This window comes from Lampetra fluviatilis, chromosome 45 (assembly GCF_964198595.1).
Source record: "Lampetra fluviatilis chromosome 45, kcLamFluv1.1, whole genome shotgun sequence".
Lineage (NCBI taxonomy): Eukaryota > Metazoa > Chordata > Hyperoartia > Petromyzontiformes > Petromyzontidae > Lampetra > Lampetra fluviatilis.
Genome location: NC_136319.1, coordinates 5,801,497 through 5,820,440, shown reverse-complemented (window position 1 = coordinate 5,820,440; position 18,944 = coordinate 5,801,497). Strand labels below are relative to the sequence as shown.

Genomic DNA, 18,944 nt, shown 5'->3' with positions numbered 1-18,944 from the left:
CACAAAGCCAGTTGTTAAAATATTAGCTGATAAAGATGTTAAACGATTACAGACTGCGAAGCTTAAACAAACAGGCCTTGCAAGAAAAAAATGGATAAAGACACAGATGGAAAAAAACAAGTTAACCTTTACATCAGAATGTTTGTACAAGGTGCGGTTGCATTGTGCAATACACACAGCCTGACCCGAGCCGGTCAATCAGCTTGTGGGACAAACCATTATCGCTGCGTCCCTGGCTGCTGCTGCTGGGTTTTGTTTGTATAAATATTATATCACTTGAGACCAGTCAAAGCTATGTATGTTGAACTTCTTCCACACTGCACGTAGCCAACCGTGCTAATTCGAAGTGCAGGGGAAGGACAACAAACTAAACACAAAAGTAAGTTTTAGCTATTACACAGTGCGTGACTGTACCGCCACGTCTACACAGGTGAGCCCAGCCGCCGTGTGGAACATTCCAGGGCGTGTCTCGAGGTATTTATAACTTAACTGCAGGTGAAGTCAGTTCATTTCCTTGTTCGTCTCCGCTGTGTGAGCAGCTGCTGCTGCGATAGCTCCTCTGTGAGCCGCGGCGAGCGACTGAGTCCGAGTGAAGCCATGGGCCATGGCGAGCGCGTCTCCCAGTGATTGTGTCGACAGTGAGCTGAGCTGCCCCATCTGCCTGCGCACGTTTGACTGCCCCTCCACGCTGAGCTGCGGACACTCGTTCTGCCTCCGGTGTCTGGACGGTGCCTGGGAGAGAGCGAGCAGCTTCAGTTGCCCGCAGTGCCGAGCGGCCTTCCCTGAGCGGCCCCAGCTGAAGAGGAACGTGGCGCTCGCCAACCTGGTGGAGCAGCTCAGAGTTGGAGAGAGGATGGCTGCAGTTGTCTTCTGTGACGCCTGTGGTGATGGGGAGACTCGTGCAGTGAAGACCTGTCTCAGGTGTGAGACTTCCTTCTGTGAGTCCCACCTAAAGCCTCATCTAATAAACCCCAAGTTGAAGGAGCACGTCCTGGTGGCTCCCATTGTCAGCCTGGATGAAAGAAGATGCAAGAAGCACAAACAGGAGCTCATGTTCTACTGCAAGCAGGACGCGAGCCTGGTGTGCATGACCTGTACCATTACCGGAGAACATAGAAGGCATGATGCCGTCACACTGGAGGATGAGCATGAGACACGGAAGGTGAGTACCTCAGTGTGTGAGAATGGGATTGCTTCAGTTCAAGGTAGCCATTCGGTTTTGGCAGGGAAAGGAAGGGACAGGAGTTTGAGTGCAGGAGGAGGGTGGGTCGAGGCTTTTTGAGTGAGGCGTGCTGGAGGAAGGTCGTGTTTGGACGTTGCTCGTGAAGTGAAGAGCCATTGTGTTGAACGATCATGTCCCTGTCCCCTGCTGTGGCCTCTACAACACCTGGACACGAGCTGACAAATTCGCAACTTCCACATCGCATTAAAGAAAACATGAAGTTATCATTCTCTCTTCATTGTGCCTTCTTGCTTACAGACTGTTAAGTCAGTCCAGGCTGACTTCCATGGCACTCTTCTGGTGGGCAATTCTAGAGCTGTCACTGTGGAGGGCTCTGTGTGGAGTGGGGCTGAGAGGGAGCCGCTCAAGGAGTGGAGTCCCCTCTGGTGACTTCGTCTTTTACAGAGTAGAGTCGGAGAAGAGACGCGAGCGGTGGATGAGAAGAGGAAGAAAGCGGAGGCATCTGTGGGACAGATGAAGGCCACTCGCAAAGACGTGCAGGTACGACCTGTGGGCTCTGCAATCTCGTGGCCTCCACCCTGCGTAAAGTCTGTGACTCTCTCTATGAGGACAACTCCGTAGATTCAAGTGAGCCTTCAGTATCATTGGAAATAGTAATACATTATTTATATTGCTGCTTGAATGTGGATTTAAAAATGCAACGTTTATAACACACGTTTATTTTTAGTACCACTGCAAAGCTGTATACGGGATAACTCGAATGACGTTTTATGGGTTTGATAAAATAAAAGTGCATTGGAGTAAAAACTAACACTTAAAAGATATAAAGATTGTGATAAAATTTCATAGAAAATCTTAGCTCTTTAATTCTAGAACACAAGAGTTGACTTGAAGATATTTGACAGGGAACGCAGGGAAAACTGTTTCATCACACACCCAAGTATACAATAGACAAATTCATACGTAATGGAATGTTAAAACTTGTTTAACTTGCATTTCAGTTTGCATTCATTGTGATGTATTAATGACTGAATCTTGGTGTTGTGCATATAAGGCAGGGGTGGGGAACGTCCGGCCCGCGGGCCGCATACAACTCGCGAAATCATTTGGCAGTTCCAGCCATCACATTAGGGGTGAGTAAATTAAATGTTTTGACCAAATATAACGGAATAATCTTTAAGTTGATACTTTTGCATGGCCGGCGAATGATGTTATAAATGTCCAATGGCCCTTGGCAGAAAAAATGTTCCCCACTCCTGGTATAAGGCAACCGATAAAGATGCAATTGCGTATACTTTTAACATTTCTGCAAGGAATGGGTTTGAGCCTATTTGTTATCAACTGCATGGATTTACATTCTAACTAAATATATGACCTAGAATAGGGCGTATCCTCATATAGAGAACTGGACGCCTTTGACCAGTGTTGCTTGCGACGGAGACTTCACATTCACTCTGCGAATGTATCTCAAATACCGGAGTCCATCGATGAACAGCATGACAGTTGCTGTCTGAAGCAGTCACAGCCAGGAGGATCTGGCTCTGTTGACACATTGCAGGGCTGACACATTGGATGATCCCACCAGAGCACTGTGTGCAATCATTGATGGCCTTGCTCAGGATTGGAGGTGGCCCAGGGGCAGGCCGAGGCTGACCTGAACGCGCACGATTGAGGCCGATCTCAGGCATTGTAATCTAGGCGGCCTGCACTCAGCATGGTGTGTAACCCAGGACAGAGTTGCTGGCAATGTGTCATGAGCATTGCTACACCCCGGCCTGCTAAAGATTGATTTATATCCTCCATCAAGTCACCTTGTGATGGTAATAATAATTTACACCAGGTTAACACTTAGGCTTTTGCGACTATTATTATCCAAATTAGAGTTTTTTTTGGAGTTAGATCGTGATAATATGAATGTTATTAAATCCTGCCATTAATCATTTTGCTTTTGCAATTATCGCTCTTATTGCGTCTTTAGTGCAGTCATTGTCCCATGTCAGTAGACGTCCCAAGGAATACAAATTCCTTTACAGTACATTCACAATCTTGCTGCTTTCTATTATTACTTATTTCTCAATGTATTCCCTTCCGAACACCATTGTCTTTGTCTTTTTCACGTTAATCCTCAGTCCTGCATCCTTTCCTAACTTATTGAGCGTATGAACACTTTGCTGCAGGACTATGCGTCTTATTTTCCATTAGATCTATGTCGTCCACGAATCTTTATTCTGTCTCCTTGCATATATATATTACCCGTGCTATTTTCCTGAATGGCATCTATCACTCTTTCGAAGTGTAGTGTCATAGGTCTCTTCTTCCTTCTTGTTGGAGGCTTGTGTGTGTGTGTGCGGGTGGCATGCGTCGCACACACTCAGTCAGAGACGGGGTAGTCGCAAGAGGCACCGTCCTCCCCTTTTATTGTTGTTGTGTTCATGCCACCAACTCCGGCTCCCTCTCTCACGACCATGCTGCCGCATGACCCGGCCCAGACACGACCCTGCCGCATTGCACCGATGGCGTCGATCGAGACAGCAAACTACTGTCCGGCCGCGCAATGCCCAGGTGAAGGCGGTAGCGACGACGAAGAGACGAGTCCACTCCCAGAACCGGCAGCCTGGAGCTCTCGCTCTCTGCTGCTTATATTCCCCTCAGCGCGGCTTGGCTCCGCCCTAGCCACGCCTCCCTTCTCGAACCCACCAGAGGGTTCTTGGGGCTTCCCCACGAGGTCTACCGTGACCCTTGCCCCAGTTCCTCCACCCTACCGGCACACACGCATATGTAGGACTCGTACTCGGCTGTCTTTCTGTTCTCTGTCGCGTTGTGGTTTATATCCCCATACGAATTAATCCCCATTAACTATCTTAACCCCCCGCTTATTACTCGCCCCCTGGTCCCCGGTCTCACGTGACCTTGTTTTTGCCGCCAGCGCGATGCCAGCTAATACCCAATTACCCTCTTAGCCAATCGCTGGCCTGTGTCCCCCCGGCTACCCCGAACACCTGTCTCAACACTTAACTACCCCCTCACCTAATCCCACAACAACAACACTGTCCTCACATACCCCCCACTGTACTCTGCTCGCTCGCATAGCAACAGTGGAAGAGAATGTGTGGCGCGCTATAACTCAAGTCCTACGCATATATGCTCAACGACGTGTGTGCTAACGGGCCACCTACAGTTGCAGCTGCTGTACAAGAGTCAGCACTATGTCACTCTACTATTAGAGGTAAAGGGGATATAGCAACACCAGTTGCGTCAACAGGAATACCAGCAAAACTATTAGCTGGAGGCTGATCTGCTCATTCAGTCTCTAAAATCCCGTTGAAAATAACTGCAACATTGACTTGCAATATAAAGCCAAACACGAAGCCACAAATATAGTTCAATAGAAACGAATTGTCTGGGATGAAGCACACAAGTATGCCAGGCTGTTGATAGCTTATTGGGTTATCGAACAGTTAAATGTAAACAATTTGGAGGCAAGTCCTACTGGTTACTTTACGTGGATCACGGCCTCTTGTATAAAGAAGCATCGTTTCTGGGGAGAATTACAGGTGCTGAAGCTGAAACAGAATTTGCGAGCTCTGGAAAGTGAAACGGAACTTGTGGAATAGCTCCTGGACGTTGTTGATGGAAAGACAGACGATACAGCAACATTACCCTCACACTGTTATCCAGAAAATCAAGATACATTTGCGCAACTATACGGTGACATTTACTTTTCTACGATTACTCCTGAACAGCTTAAATGAAGCGCAATATTGAATGTTACAAATGCAGACTTTTTTATCTCAACAATGGAGCTGAGTGCTTTTCTAGTGCGTGGATACTATTGTGAGTGATGATACTGCTGATCAACTTGCAATCCCGGAAGAATTGTTAAAGTCTTACTCCAACTGGAATGCCCTCTCATGAACTGAAACTTAAAGTAGGAGCCGTTATCATGCTCCTTAGAAACCTAATGTCATTGTGAGGACTACTTAATGGTACAAGACTTACTCTTACTCAAATACAAACTTGCATAATCGAAGCAAAAATGATCGATGGAGCAACCTCCGACAGGGTACTTATTCTATTAGATATTAATTTAACATTCAGTTTCATACGCTAACAATTCCCCATACGATTGGCTTTTTTTATTTACAATCAATAAGTCACAATGTCAAACGTTTGATGAAAAATGTCTGTTTTTAGTCAAGGACAATTATATCTTTTCTAGATTTGAAGTTTTCGTGACTGAAAGGGTCTTTTTTTCAGTAAAGTCACGTAGGTAAAAAATAAAATTAAAATAAATTAAATCACGACGTTTCAGAGGCAGCACAAGCTTCCGTCTTCAGGTGGCACCGTCACAGCAAAATTACTGTATCACTTCACTTGATACAGTAATTTTGCTGTGACGTTGCCACCTGAAGATGGAAGCTTGTGTTGCCTCCGAAACGTCGTGATTTAATGTATTTTATTTTTTACCTACGTGACTTTACTGAAAAAAACCAAAGAGTATACAATTATATCTAGCTCGATCAAGAGTCATATCGTGTGATTCACTTAATCTAGTGTGGTAAAAAAACCCAGAATATGGCAATTGTGTATTTATATCAATCTTTGTTGAAAAATATGAGTAACAAAAATGCGTGACTGTTTAATTAAGATCTGCTAGATCAGTGAATGTTTCATCGGGTACAGCTAGTCTCGTATGAAGCTCTTACGAGTGGGAACACGCAGCAGTGCTGGCTTAGGAAACTTACCCACCCCTAATCATTCGCTCAGCCAATGAGAGTGACGCACGCTGAGCCAACCAGACCCCACCCCCCATGATTCTATAATCACGATTTTTATAAAAAAATTTTATAACAATCCATTTTTTTTATGTTAGCGAGGTGAGAACTCACTCGACCAGGATAGAGTTCCAGGCTCCATCTAAAAGATACCTCGTCACAGAAATGTAGACTGAGGGCACCGCTAAGTTCACAGAGGTCCTGGAGCTCTTCTCTGAGAATGACCCCAGACTGGGAGTGCAGCAGCTGCTCCACCCTCGTCTCCCACTGCTGCCATGGTAGCAGGAGTACAGTATTATGCACAGCATGTCATAGTTAATGAGGTTATTATAATTATTTTTTATTCATTAAGTAATGTTTACTATCTGTATTTTTGGTGCTTTTACCTATACTCCAATGAAGCCCTCATATATTGGTCATCCGAAAGCAATAACGCTGACGGGAACACATCCTGATATATACAACAGTATAATGACCCATTTTTTGCGCTGATTCGATAAGCACTCACTTCAGGAAGCATACTGAGCGTTTAGCGAGGTCTGCCAGTACTGATAAAATAATTCAGTCCCAAAAGGCCATGGGGCAAAGAGATTGTGTACAAAATACTTTTAATGATTAATCTATGCAGAAGGTGAATCATGTGCTTATCTTTACGGAAAGAACCAAGAACATGTGCTTATCTGTTTTGGTAAATAATTTACAGATCCTCACCAATACACTTCTGGACGAAGATTCCACAACATCGTGTTGATCATTGAGGCTAGTTGGCCATACTTAGTTGCGTGGGTCAGTGCAGGTTTGTGAAGGTAGAGTCCAGCACTGGTTCATATCTCATCACGCAGCCCTCTAATCGTGTTTGAGGCTGGGGAGGGAGCCCAGCCTAGGCTGAGGCAAGGACACGCTAGTAACGCGGGGTAGTAACAGCAGCGTGGAAGGACGCGTCACAGAATCTAGTTTTAATATATGGTCATTTTAGAGAGAACAGGGAGATACTTATTGTGGTTGCGACTGGGAATTTGTAGATTTAGGAGGTCCTTACATACTTGGCGTATTTGTTTATAAGGAATCTTAGGATGAAGACAGCCCAGTGGTGGTCTCTAAACAAATCCAGGGGGGAAATTGGTGATACAGAGGTTGCACTAATGTGTTGATATGGAGGCATCAAGGTGAAAGTGGGCAGCCAGGAGGTATAATGGAACAAGAGGCTAGGCAGTCGATGATTTCACAGGAGTCAAAGATGGGGAGGATGGCAGCTTGGACTATATAAAGTTGGAGCCGAGGTGAGACAATGTTTATTTATATAGAAGATTTTGTTTATTAAACGATATGATCAATTTGAAGGGCAAGATAGCACATAGATACCTAAAGTTATCGACCTGTTCAATGGGATGTGAGTCCAAAGACATAACGTGAAGGCAGGGAAAAATAGGTTTGGAGTAACCGGAAAACAATGTGGCTTTTGTCTTAACAGCATGGAATATGAATGTATATAATCCATCGCATGCCCCTTGCAGGATTCCATGGTCCAGACCAAGGCTCGCATCTCAGGCGAGTTCACCCGTATGAGGGCGACGCTGGATGAAGATGAGAAGACAGCTCTGGATCGCGTGGATGTGAAGGGGGGCAAGCTGCTGTCCCGGATCGAGAAGAACATCGCTCATTACGAGCGCGAGATCAGCGAGCTCCAGGCAGCAGCCACGCGCCTGCGCACTCTGCAGGAGGAGAGGGACTCGCTCACGTTCCTGCAGGTAGAGCACTCAGGGATCCAGGGCGAGTGCCCCACTTCACGTGTTCATTACGTTTGTAAACTTGGCAGATGCGTTGCAACACAAAACACAAGATAACGCCACTTCCATTGTCAAGACAACATATAGCCCATGGGTTCTGAAAGTAAACGTAGAGTCAAGTTCACCAACTTGGATTTGTATATTGTAATAAAAATATAAACTAGTGCTGAATTTCAAAATAAAAGAAAAACTATTAACACAAATTCATCGAGTTAATTGATTGGTAATATATGCAGACATTGGCATTACAAATTGTAACCGCATCATCCTGTAATGAACATCAGATTGAGGCCACTTGACACTACGTTAAAAATTTCATTTTACCAAATGTATACCAACCATTAGTAATGCTGAACACGGAAGGGCTTTTAACATCAGGAAAGCCAGAAGCAGTTATATTTCAGCATTGACTGCTGATGAGTCTTTGAAAGTTGAAACAAATCCCGAGATTGCTTGCCTCAACAAATGTTCACCCTGCTAAATTATGGCCTCTGGTAACACCACGCTCTGGTTGTAATTCACGCTCGCAGTGGATCATTATTTTGAATGTTGGTTCACAATCACTGCAACTCGATGTCAAGTGCCACGGACGCCTCTTGCCATGACATCAGGTACCGAGTGGCAACAGTTTTAGAGGCCACACCTTGCTGATGAGAATCATTGAGTCCTAATGCATCCATGGCTTTGTCTTGATTACAGCCAACAACACTAGGCCACGCGAATGTCTGAGTGCAGCCTCATCGCGTCTACCAATCACCGTGTGGTTAACGTGGCTGGAGGTGAACTGACTCGTGCCCCCTGTGTCTGACTCCTGCAGGTTCACCTGAAAGAGACAAACCGGTATGGACTATGAACTTGCACCGATTAACACATGGGGTGACGCCTTGTGTGGAACATGGGCTGAGTAATGATGATTATGTGTGATGATGATGATGTGTGATGATGCTGTGTTATGTTGTGTGATGATGTGTGGCATGATGCTGTGTAAGACGAGGGTTGTGTGATGTTGTGTGCTGTGATGCTGTGCGCAATGATGCCGTTTGTGATGCCGTGTGTGATAATGCCATGTGTGATGATGGCAGGTGATGATGTTGTGTGTGATGATGTGTAGTATGATACTGTGTATGCTGATGCTGTGTGTGATTATGCTGTGCGTGATGATGCTGTGTAAGACACGGGCTGTGTGTGTCACTGCTGGTTTTTGTCTCAAAGGAGAGACGCTCAGAAGGGAGATCCACCCTCATCTCCCAGCAAAAAAGACATCGCCACGATCAGCGCCCTGCAGGGAGCTGTGGTCAACCTGCTGGCATTCATGTGTGAGTTCCACGGACTCTTACCACCTGTGTGTGTGTGTTATTGTGCGTGTAATTGTGTCTTGTGTGTATGTTGCGGAGCGGTGGCATAGTGGTTAACGTGCTACAATATGAACCTGGCAACACAAATTCGATTCCCGTTCACAGCCAACACCAGTGACAATTTTCTGAACCGGTCATGAGCCTCCCCTAGGTCGACTCAGCATCAAATGACTACCTGGTGTAGTGTGTAAAAACTGCCACTTGGGAGACAAAGGCGGCCTGACGTGGTGCTGGCCACCCACCCCCTCATGTTCCATACCGGCCTTGAAGTGTCACTCGCTAACAATTCTTGCCCCACAGCCTGTTTGGGCTATACGGGGGGTCTTGTAATTGTGTCTGTTTGTATGCGTATGTGTAGATGAGCGAGAGTGAGTACGGATGTGCAGTGATGATGGGATGCTCTGTGCACTGAGCTACAAACATGGTCACCTACACGTGACTCACGGCCATGGCTATCATCAATGGTGAGTGGATTCAGAACCAATTCTGAGCCTCTCCCCGATGAACCCTTGGCTTAAACGAGTACCGGGTACGTACTGTAAGCATCAGCACTGCGGACACAAAGGCGGCCTGCAGAATTCATATGGTGAAATGGCTTTTATAACTACATCAATATAAATTTAAATAATGTTGTGGCTTGGCTCTCCAACACACCGGAGTGCTGTACTAGTGACGAATTGGCATGTTCTGTTTACGTGACAACCCTTACTAGTTGTCTGTGTCGGGTAGTGGCAGGTTTAACGACACATTTATATATTTACGCGATCTAACCCCAAAAAAACCTCTTATGGATTATATAAACTTAGGGTTGATTGGTAATGCCCAAGGATCATACATCCAGACTAAGACACGTTGAAGATTTTTAGGCTTCATGTCAACAGCTTGATGCTCAGAGAGTGAAACTAAGGCATTTTAAGTATTCTTAGGTTCCCCAGTTAATGGCTGAGGCTCACAGAGCGAGATTAAGGCATAATCTTGGTCAACCTTGTCTATTAATACACGGCACGTGCAAACATCAACATTACGACTGTAATGTATTAATTAGATAATAATATATAGCACACACACGAGTGTATTTCACTATTACATACGCTCCATTGATATTACACGCGTGTATTATCCAGTAAGGATGCTGTTGGCCAAAGTAACCATTGTAGCAGATGAAACTACGAGTATAAGTCTTCTCTGTAATGGATGTCATCATCAGACTCGAGCCAGACTACATCACTGTAGTGATGCGTAAGATTCATTGTTAATGATGTAGGCTCATATCCAGACTAAGGCAGCCTAAGGATTCTCATTATTCATTAATAATGCTTGAGGCTGCTATATCCCTACTAAGGCATCTTAAGGATTATTGGGGTTCTATGTAAATACCCGAGGCTCACAGAGCCAGACTGGGCTATCGCTGTGGCTGACCGCGTGTATCACTGTGCAAACAGATACATTTATATTGCCCATGTATTGCAATACCTCTACGCTCACATACAGCACACACACGAGTGTAAAGTAGTATTACATGAGCTCTATTAACCCTACACGTGTGTATAATTGAGTGAGGATGCTATTGCTATTCTGCGTGTGAGTGTTTTACACAGAGACACTATGGCTGATATTCTTAGGATTCATATTCTTAGGTTTTTTCGGTAAAGTCACGTAGGTAAAACATCAAAATTAATGAAAATAAAATAAAAAAGATTTTTTTTTTCATTAATTTTGATGTTTTACCTAGACTACATCACTGTAGTGATGCGTAAGATTTTTTTTTCATTAATTTTGATGTTTTACCTACGTGACTTTACCAAAAAAACCTAAGAATATGATTGTTTGCAGTCACGAAAGCTTCAAATCTAGAATTCTTAGGATTCATTATTAGTGCTTGAGGCAGCGTGACACAGACTCAGACACAGTTAGGATTCTTAGGGTTCCGTGTTAAAGTCTGAAGCTCTCAGCATCAACGGCACTGAGCCTTTGACACATACAGGCTGTGGCTGATATTATTAAGATTCATTACACTGTGTAATAAATAAAAATTGTCCATGGGTAGTAAGTGTTATTTTATAATTGCTTATGCCTCAAAAGTACACAAAATGGCTATTATTCCCCACAAACTGGCTATTATTCCCCACAAACTTTGCTTTTGTGACCAGGACAGTGATATTTTGAAATTTACACATTTTCAATGGGAATTCCAGATAGATTCAGTGCTGAGTAGAAACTTGTAGTAACTTCTAGAACATTCAAGAACTTTCCAGTAATAAAAAAGTAGTATAAATACAGGACCCTTAAGCCCACCAGTTTCAGTTTATAGTGGTACCTCGGTATGTGTCGTTAATTCGTTCCAGAAGCTAGGACTTATACCGAAAATGACGTATACCAAACGAATTTTTCCTATAAGAAATAAAGGAAAAGGAAATAATCCGTTCCAGAGTATAAGAAATTATATTTAATATGGCATGATATACATTAATGGGGTTGTATAAAATTAGATTTAACACATTACTAAAATGCATACATAAATTAAAATAAATGCACACACGAGTGTACATCACTACACAATCACACACACGAGTGTACATCCTACACCATTACACACACACACGAGTGTACATCACTACACTATCACACACACAAGTGTACATTAATACACTATCACACACACACACACACGAGTGTACATCACTACACGATCACACACACACACGAGTGTACATCACTACACGATCACACACACACACACGAGTGTACATCACTACACTATCACACACACACACACACGAGTGTACATCACTACACTATCACACACACACATAGTGTACATCACTACACTATCACACACACACACGAGTGTACATCACTACACGATCACACACACACACGAGTGTACATCACTACACTATCACACACACACACGAGTGTACATCACTACACTAACACACACACACGAGTGTACATCACTACACTATCACACACACACACACGAGTGTACATCACTACACTATCACACACACACACACACGAGTGTACATCACTACACCATCACACACACACACGAATGTACATCACTACACTATCACACACACACACACGTGTACATCACTACACTATCACACACACACACACGAGTGTACATCACTGCACTAACACACACACACGAGTGTACATTACTACACTATCACACACACACACACACGAGTGTACATCACTACACCATCACACACACACACACACGAGTGTACATCACTGCACTAACACACACACACACGAGTGTACATTACTACACTATCACACACACACACACACGAGTGTACATCACTACACTAACACACACACACAGTGTACATCACTACACTATCACACACACACACACACACGAGTGTACATCACTACACTATCACACACACACACACACGAGTGTACATCACTACACTATCACACACACACACACACACGAGTGTACATCACTACACTATCACACACACACACACACACGAATGTACATCACTACACTATCACACACACACACACACACGTGTACATCACTACACTATCACACACACACACGAGTGTACATCACAACACTATCACACACACACACGAGTGTACATCACTACACTATCACACACACGAGTGTACATCACTACACTATCACACACACACACACACACGAGTGTACATCACTACACTATCACACACACACACGAGTGTACATCCCGACACTATCACACACACGAGTGTACATCACTACACTATCACACACACACACACGAGTGTACATCACGACACTATCACACACACGAGTGTACATCACTACACTATCACACACACACACGAGTGTACATCACTACACTATCACACACACACACACACACGAGTGTACATCACTACACTATCACACACACACGAGTGTACATCACTACACTATTACACACACACACGACTGTACATCACTACACTATCTCACACACACACAGTGTACATCACTACACTATCACACACACACCAGTGTACATCACTACACTATCACACACACACACGAGTGTACATCACTACACTATCACACACACACACGAGTGTACATCACTACACTATCACACACACACAGTATACATCACTACACTATCTCACACACACACACACACACGAGTGTCCATCACGACACTATCACACACACGAGTGTACATCACTACACTATCACACACACACGAGTGTACATCACTACACTATCACACACACACGAGTGTACATCACTACACTATCACACACACGACTGTACATCACTACACTATCACACACACGAGTGTACATCACTACACTATCACACACACACACGAGTGTACATCACTACATATTTTTAGGTTTTTTCGGTAAAGTCACATAGGTAAAACATCAAAATTAATGAAAATAAAATAAAATAAAACAAAAATCACGACGTTTCGGAGGCAACACAAGTCTCCATCATCAGGTGGGACCGTCACAGCCAGATTAGCTGCATCAAGTGAGGCAATGATTCAAGATGTAATCCCTTATAAGCAAGTTGAAGGGGGGAGGAGAGGGGGGGGGAGTTCATCAGAATGTGGTAGCCAATGAATGGAACGTATCGGGAGGGAGGGGGGCGGGAGGGGGAGGGAGCCAACAAAAAGTTGGCGACGGCTTGGACGCGGTTGCTGCACACGCCAACACAATGGACAGAGAGGGGGAGGGGAGGTCTGATACACATGATAGAACAAAGGAACGAAAATGCCCATGTTTATACCAATGCTGGCTGAACAATGAAGAGAGTACTGTTAAAAATAACTGGGGATGTTAACACTCGGTAAAGTAAAATAAAATAGTGCCTGTCAGATAAGAAGGTCCAATAAAGTGTAATTAAGTCTTTTTTGCGTGGTTGATAACATCTTTCCAATGATTACTTAGTTTGTACCCATCATCACGGTTGAAATTATGTCTGTGTTTGTATATTTGTATGGCTTCGTGTACAAACCTTTGATGGTATCCGGGAGGTTTGCAGAGAACCTTGGTCTCGGAAAAGACAATTTCATGAGAGCCCACCGAGTTGTAGCAATGATCGGCAACGGCAGAAGAATCAGTTCTGCCGTGTTTCAGATCTGACTTGTGCTCGCGGACACGATCAGAAACATGACGTTTCGTTTCTCCAATGTAGCAATCACCACAAATGCAACTCAATTTGTAGACTCCAGGATACTGTAAGTCAGGAACGACATCCTTCACAGATGGAATCAGATCACGGATTTGATGCACTGTACTGAATCGGACTTGGATCTTATGTTTGTTTAGAATTTTGGAGATCTTTTTGGTCACGCCTGCTATGTATGGTAACGTGATGGTTTTGGTCGGAGTTTCATGTGGCTGTTTCTGTGTGGTGGGAGAGACAGCTTGGCGGATAGTACGGTCAGAGTATCCTCCCCCCTTCAACTTGCTTATAAGGGATTACATCTTGAATCATTGCCTCACTTGATGCAGCTAATCTGGCTGTGACGGTCCCACCTGATGACGGAGACTGGTGTTGCCTCCGAAACGTCGTGATTTTTGTTTTATTTTATTTCATTTTCATTAATTTTGATGTTTTACCTACGTGACTTTACCGAAAAAACCTAAAAATATGATTCCTTGCAGTCACGAAAGCTTCAAATCTACATCACTACACTATCACACACACACACACACGAGTGTCCATCACGACACTATCACACACACGAGTGTACATCACTACACTATCACACACACACACACGAGTGTACATCACTACACTATCACACACACACACACGAGTGTACATCACTACACTATCACACACACACACACGAGTGTACATCACTACACTATCACACACACACACGAGTGTACATCACTACACTATCACACACACACACACACGAGTGTACATCACTACACTATCACACACACACACACACGAGTGTACATAACCACACTATCACACACACAGACGATTGTACATCACTACATTATCACACACACACTCGAGTGTACATCACTACACTATCACACACACACACAAACGAGTGTACATCACTATCACACACACACAAGTGTACATCACTACACTATCACACACACGAGTGTACATCACTACACTATCACACACACACACTCGAGTGTACATCACTACACCATCACACACACACGAGTGTACATCACTACACTATCACACACACACGAGTGTACATCACTACACTATCACACACATACACGAGTGTACATCACTACACTATCACACACACACGAGTGTACATCACTACACACACACGAGTGTACATCACTACACTATCACACACACGAGTGTACATCACTACACTATCACACACACACGAGTGTACATCACTACACTATCACACACACACGAGTGTACATCACTACACTATCACACACACACACGAGTGTACATCACTCCACTATCACACACGAGTGTACATCACTACACTATCACACACACAGTGTACATCACTACACTATCACACACACGAGTGTACATCACTACACTATCACACACACGAGTGTACATCACTACACTATCACACACACACACACACGAGTGTACATCACTACACTATCACACACACACGAGTGTACATCACTACACTATCACACACACACGAGTGTACATCACTACACTATCACACACACACGAGTGTACATCACTACACTATCACACGCACACAGTGTACATAACCACACTATCACACACACACACGAGTGTACATCACTACACTATCACACACACACGAATGTACATCACTACACTATCACACACACACGAGTGTACATCACTACACTATCACACACACACACGAATGTACATCACTATCACACACACACACGAGTGTACATCACTACATTATCACACACACACGTGTACATCACTACACTAACACACACAGAGTGGACATCACTATACTATCACACACAGAGTGTACATCACTACACTATCACACACACACGAGTGTACATCACTACACTATCACACCCACCTCGTGTGCCGTGTCGGCCTTCACAGGTGCTCACCAACACCACTTGCCCCTACAGTCTGTGAAAGGTGACACACGGGAGATGTTTGTGTTTGTTGTACACACACAGAGACGCTGCGGCGGTGTTGATATCCACGCTGCTGCTGCTGCTGTGATCCACTGCCTCCCACGGACACTTCCGCACAGTGGGGCTGAACGATGAATCGATTTCAAATCGAAGTCGCAATTTGAGACAATGCGATTAGCAAATTGCAAAGGCTGCGATTTTTGAAAAGTCCTATTACTTTCTTATTGGAATGTTTTATTTTTTATTATTAGAACTTTATTGATTTAATTTAACAATTAATTCTAGATTTGAAGCTTTCGTGACTGCAAGGATTCATACTCTTAGGTTGTTTCGGTAAAGTCACGTAGGTAAAAATAAATAAAATAATAATAATAAATGAAAATAACTCAATTAAATCACGACGTTTCGGAGGTAACACAAGTCTCCGTCTTCACGTGGGACCGTCACAGCTAAATTTACTGTATCACTTATTATTTTATTATTATTATTTTACCTACGTGACTTTACCGAAAAAACTTAACAATTGCTCTATGTTTGCATTAGAATACATAGAGCAGTTCACATTTTGATGGTATCATCACATGTTTTACATCTATTACACAGTGAATATTGAACTGAAGCTCGACTTTTAAAAATGTAGATGGCGGGGCAGACAAACGCACCGCTGTACTGTACTTCTGTGCTCTCGCCAGCTGCGCCGCCTGCCTTCACCAACGCGCGGTGACCGGCGTGGTGAAGTATGGTCAAATATCCCCCGCGACCCGCACGGCGTAGAGAGGCCCTCATCCAGCAGTGGATTGAGAAAGTGCCTGTTACATCTCATCACACCGACAGCTACGCATTACAACGTTGTATAACAATGCTCATTATGAATTGCTCTATTGTAGTGTGCGTGCGTGTTAGTGCACGAGTGCTGTTGTTATAGTGGTGCTGTTGTTACACGGCTACTGTGATTATCGTTACTGCAGACGGACGCTCACCGACTGTGGACCCCAACTCGGTCAACAACAACCTCCAGATTTCCTCGGACCTCAGGACGGTGACGCTGACCGCTGTCTCCCAGGCTCGCCCCGATCACCCACACCGCTTTGATGGCTATGCACAAGCCCTGTGCTCCGAGAGCTTCTCGTCGGGTCAGCACTACTGGGAGGTGGACGTGGGGGGTGTGGCGTGGGGCTGTTGGGTTGGAGTCGCGTACGGGACGATCGCACGGAAAGGGCGTGGTAAAGAGTGCAGCCTGGGACTGAACGACTCATCCTGGGTTTTATATAAAGACAACAACAGCTGCTCAGTGCGTCATGGCGGTGTATTGACCTCAGTGCCGGTGAGGGATCCTCCCCGGAGAGTCGGGTGTCACCTGCACTGGGAGGCGGGGCTGCTGTCGTTTTACCGCGCCGACTCCATGGAGCTGCTGCATTCCGTCCACCACTCGTTTCGTCAACCGCTCTACCCCGCACTGTATGTGTATTGTGATGATGGTGACTCAGTGAGGATTCTGGATCTGAGTCGTGCGTGCTGAGAGCACGGAGTATGAACAGCGCAGAGAAACGGGCACAACGCACAGACTCACGCACACAAAGACACAGATCCCCCGTGCAGCCTTCACAGGCTGTTGGGGCAAGTGCTGTTAGCGAGCACCTATGGGGCCGTCCATAAATGACGTCACGTACCTGGGGGGGGGGGCAAATATTTGTGACGATGGGGGGGGGTGGGTTGAGAAATGTGACGTCATGTCAAAATGAGTAACTTTAAATAAATATAGAACTTTGTGACGTCATATTTGAGGGGGGGTCTGACTTTTTGTGACGCCGTGTGATGAAGGGGGGGGGGTCAAAAATCGCGTGACGTCATTTATAAACGGCCCCTATGAAGGCCGGCATAGCACACTAGGTGGTGGGTGGCCAACACCACGCCCGGCCGCCTTTGTCTCCCAGTGGTGATGTTTACACACCGTACCAGGAACTCTTTTTTCAGGCTGAGTCGACCTAGGGGAGGACCATGCGCGGTTCACCAACACCAGTGACGATATTCGGTATCGGTCCAGGCTCTCCCCTAGGTCGACTCAGCCTCAAATGAGTACCTGCTGCGATGTGCAAACATCGCCACTGGGGAGACAAAGGCGGGTCGGGCGTGGTGCTGGTCACCGACCCCCTCGTGTGCCACAGTGCCGGACTTCATAGGTGCTACTAGCAAACAGCACTTGCCCCTACAGTCTGTTAAGACTACACAGACACACACACAGATAGACAAACACACTCACATACAAACACACAGACACACAAACAGGTAGACACATGTACATACACACACAAATACACTCACAAACAGATACATACACACAGATACACAGATACAAAGACAAATATCCCCCGTATAGCCTTAACAGACTGTACGGGCAAGTGCTGTTAGTGAGCACCTATAAAGGCCGGCACTTCACACGAGGGTGTGGGTGGCCACCATCACGCCTGGCCGCCTTTGTTTCCCAAGTGGCGATATTTACACATTGTACCAGGTACTTATTTTAGGCTGAGACGACCTAGAGGAGGCCCATGACCGGTTTACCAACACCATTGATAACTTATCTGAATTGGTCTTGAGTCTCCCCGAGGTCGACTCAGCCTCAAATGAGTACCTGGTGCAATCAGTAAATATCGCCCCTGGGGATACAAAGGCGGGTCTCTGCCAGGCTGGCCTTCATAGGTGCTCCTCATTAGCAGCACTTGACCCAACAGTATGTTAAGGCTACAGGGCAGAGGTCGCAAACGGGTTT

The 18,944-nt window shown here is 45.0% G+C and overlaps 1 protein-coding gene across 1 annotated transcript; it reads left to right on the top strand.

Annotated features, from left to right (window-relative positions):
• Window positions 1-358: 358 nt before the first annotated feature.
• LOC144947548 (E3 ubiquitin-protein ligase TRIM11-like) lies at window positions 359-17,693 on the top strand. Its single transcript, XM_078876771.1, has 6 exons — window positions 359-1,162; window positions 1,628-1,723; window positions 7,473-7,706; window positions 8,563-8,585; window positions 8,958-9,061; window positions 17,143-17,693. Exons 1-6 carry the CDS (start codon window positions 605-607, stop codon window positions 17,691-17,693), a joined length of 1,566 nt encoding a protein of 521 aa, XP_078732897.1. The 5' UTR covers window positions 359-604.
• The last annotated feature ends 1,251 nt before the right edge of the window (window positions 17,694-18,944 follow it).

What these genes read in the sequence shown, in the direction of transcription:
- LOC144947548 (XM_078876771.1), top strand. Translation starts at nt 605, where the DNA reads ATGGCGAGCGCGTCTCCCAGTGATTGTGTCGACAGTGAGCTGAGCTGC. An exon ending in CACCTGAAAGAGACAAACCG is followed by an intron (nt 8,586 to 8,957) that starts GTATGGACTATG and finishes TTTGTCTCAAAG; the next exon opens with GAGAGACGCTCAGAAGGGAG. An exon ending in CAACCTGCTGGCATTCATGT is followed by an intron (nt 9,062 to 17,142) that starts GTGAGTTCCACG and finishes TCGTTACTGCAG; the next exon opens with ACGGACGCTCACCGACTGTG.